Source organism: Cicer arietinum, chromosome 8 (genome assembly GCF_000331145.2).
Source record: "Cicer arietinum cultivar CDC Frontier isolate Library 1 chromosome 8, Cicar.CDCFrontier_v2.0, whole genome shotgun sequence".
In the NCBI taxonomy this organism is placed as follows: Eukaryota; Viridiplantae; Streptophyta; class Magnoliopsida; order Fabales; family Fabaceae; genus Cicer; species Cicer arietinum.
Window position 1 is genome coordinate 11,369,800 of NC_021167.2, and position 2,715 is coordinate 11,372,514.

A 2,715-nucleotide genomic window follows, 5' to 3' on the forward strand; every position below is an offset into this window, starting at 1 on the left:
TATGGGTGATGATATATTTGAATCATTGAGTCTTGCATATCATGCAAACTAACCACATTGCACTTTTTTGTGGGGATTGATATATGTGAAAAGTGTTGTCTTGTTTTGCAGTGAATAACTGAGTTGATTCTTGTTTGATTTAAAATAATATGTTAATTTTTTGTCTTATATAATTTCGAGAATGAATATGTTGGTCTCTCATGTACTGAACCTGACTTTAGGTATTATTGAGTTAGAAGAAATTCAAGAATAATTTTGTTGTTCTGCTGCTTGTTTTTGTGACATTACGGGAAAATAATATCATGAGATTCTAGTTGCTCTGAGTACTTTCTAAGTCTTGCAGTTTTTTAATGATTTTAGTTTCGACTTACAACTACATTTTTATGTTGAGCAGATGTGAATTTTTCGCAAAATCAATTTCATCATCACAATTTCCATTATCTTATTTCATAAAGTAACTAGAGGTTAAATGTTATAATTTAATAATTATTTCTTCCGCCGCTTTAAAAAAATTATTACTATTTCCTTAAAAAAATATGTATCTTTTGAAGAACTGACGTTTTTAAGCTAATGTCTTAGATCAAATTTTAGGATTTTACAACAATTTTTTTACTTCATAGTTGAATTTCCAATCAAATAAGTGACTACTTCAGTTGTTACTAATTGTGAATTTCAAACAACACCTCTCAAAAAAGCAATTATTATTAGTAATGAATTAGTATTTTTCCAAACAAAAAAAAATACAATTTTCGCATGTACCAATCAATTCTATCAAGAAAATCAAATTTATAATTTACGAAATATGTGTTGAGATTTATTTCATAACTGTCTTTTTACCAAGTTTAGAAGGTTGTTAGTTAGTTATGACTGTTAGTTAGTGACCTTTGGATAAATGGCTTTGCAAGCAATTGTGTAATACATATAAAAGGAACACTTTGTAAAGTGAACAATTCAATAAAAAACCAGAATCATCTTATTTATTCTTCTTCTCATTCTTCTTTGTTGTTTTGTTGCACAATTTTTACTATGTTCATCACAGTTCTTTGTTCCAACAATTGGCATCTAGAGCTTGGTTCAATCTAAGGGAAACACGAGTGAAAAGTGAGGGGAACAATCAAGGCAAACACTGAGTGATAAATTCTGGATAGGCAAGATGAATAGCAATGGTTTTGGATCAAATATTCTGGTTCTTGATGGCAAGAACTGGGTTCGATGGAGTGCCTTGATGAAATCTTTATTTGGAGCACAAGAAGTAAGTGAAATTGTGCAGGATGGCTATGAGGATTTCGTGGGAATCCAACTGATGCACAGAGGACTGCATTCAAGGAAGCCAAGAAGAAAGACTGCAAAGCTTTGTTCTACATTCAGCAGAATGTTGACAATCAACCTTTTGAGAAGATTTCTAACTCAACAAGATCCAAAGAAGCATGGGACATCTTAGAAAACTATCACACTGGTGGATAAAAGGTGAAGCAAGTGAAGCTACAATCCTATAGAAGAAAATATGAGACAATGCAGATGGAAGCAGATCAAAAAGTAAGTGATTACTTCTCAAAATTAACAGCCATTGTCAACCATATGAGAACACTTGGGGAGAACATTACAGATCAAATGTTAGTAGAAAAGGTGCTGAGATCTTTAAGTCCAAAGTTTGATTTCATAGTTGTAGCTATTCAAGAAGCAAAGGATGTGAAAAATATGAAAATCGAAGAACTGCAAAATTCACTAGAAGCACATGAGCTGTTGGTGCTTGATAGAAGTTATGAAAGATCAGTTCAACAAGCATTTCAAGTTCAAACTTCCAAGAAGGAGGGATATCATAATGATTTCAAGAAGAAGGGAAAAAGCAAAGCAAATTGGTCCAACAATGGAAAGAATAAGATTGAAGACAAAGCTGAATCTTCAAGAAGAAGAGGTTTTGGCAGAAGCCAGAACAAGAGGAGGGATTTTGACAAAAGTAAGGTACAATGCTTCAACTGTGACAAGCATGGGCACTTTGTTGATGAATGTTGGTTCAAGAAAGATCAAAAGATTGATGAAGAAGCGAATCTGGCTCATGGAGATAATTCCAGCACAGTGTTGATGATGGCTACTACCAGTGATGCAAAGATTAAGAATGAAGAGTAGTTTCTTGACTCTGGATGCTCAAACCACATGACATCACATAGAGAGTGGTTGACAAGCTTTGATACTAGCAAGAAAACAAGCATCAAACTGGCTGACAGTAGAAACATTGTGGCTGAAGGTAGTGGAAACATAGTAATCAGAAGCAATGATGGCAAAAGAATCATTATTGAAGATGTAATGTATGTTCCTGAGATGAAGTGTAATCTCATGAGCATTGGTCAACTGGTGGAGAAGGGATTCTCAGTAACTATGGATGGTGACTCCTTGAAGCTGTTTGATGCAAAGAAGAATTTGGTGCTCAAATCAAACATGTCAAAGAATAGAACATACAGATGCAACATCTCAAGTGAAAGAATGATGTGCCTATCTACAACAAGGAGTGAAGATGTTGAAAACTTATGGCACAAGAGGTATGGTCACTTAAATTTTAGAAGTCTTAGTGATTTGAATGCTAAAGGATTGGTGTATGGCCTGCCAAAACTGAATGGCAGAAAAGCCATTTGTGAAGTATATGTGAAAAGTAAGCAAAGTAGATGCTCATTTGGTTCTGAAGCATCTAAAAGAGCTAGTGTAGCACTGCAAGTAGTT

At 34.0% G+C, this 2,715-nt stretch overlaps 1 protein-coding gene across 1 annotated transcript; it reads left to right on the forward strand.

The window, feature by feature from the left end:
* Positions 1 to 1,512: 1,512 nt before the first annotated feature.
* On the forward strand, positions 1,513 to 2,127 carry LOC101490038 (uncharacterized). Its single transcript, XM_004515080.1, has one exon. The coding sequence runs from the start codon at positions 1,513 to 1,515 to the stop codon at positions 2,125 to 2,127; it is 615 nt and encodes a 204-aa protein (XP_004515137.1).
* Positions 2,128 to 2,715: the final 588 nt, after the last annotated feature.

Bases quoted from the DNA above. Each gene is read 5' to 3' on its own strand.
- LOC101490038 (XM_004515080.1), top strand. From the start codon at position 1,513: ATGCAGATGGAAGCAGATCAAAAAGTAAGTGATTACTTCTCAAAATTA.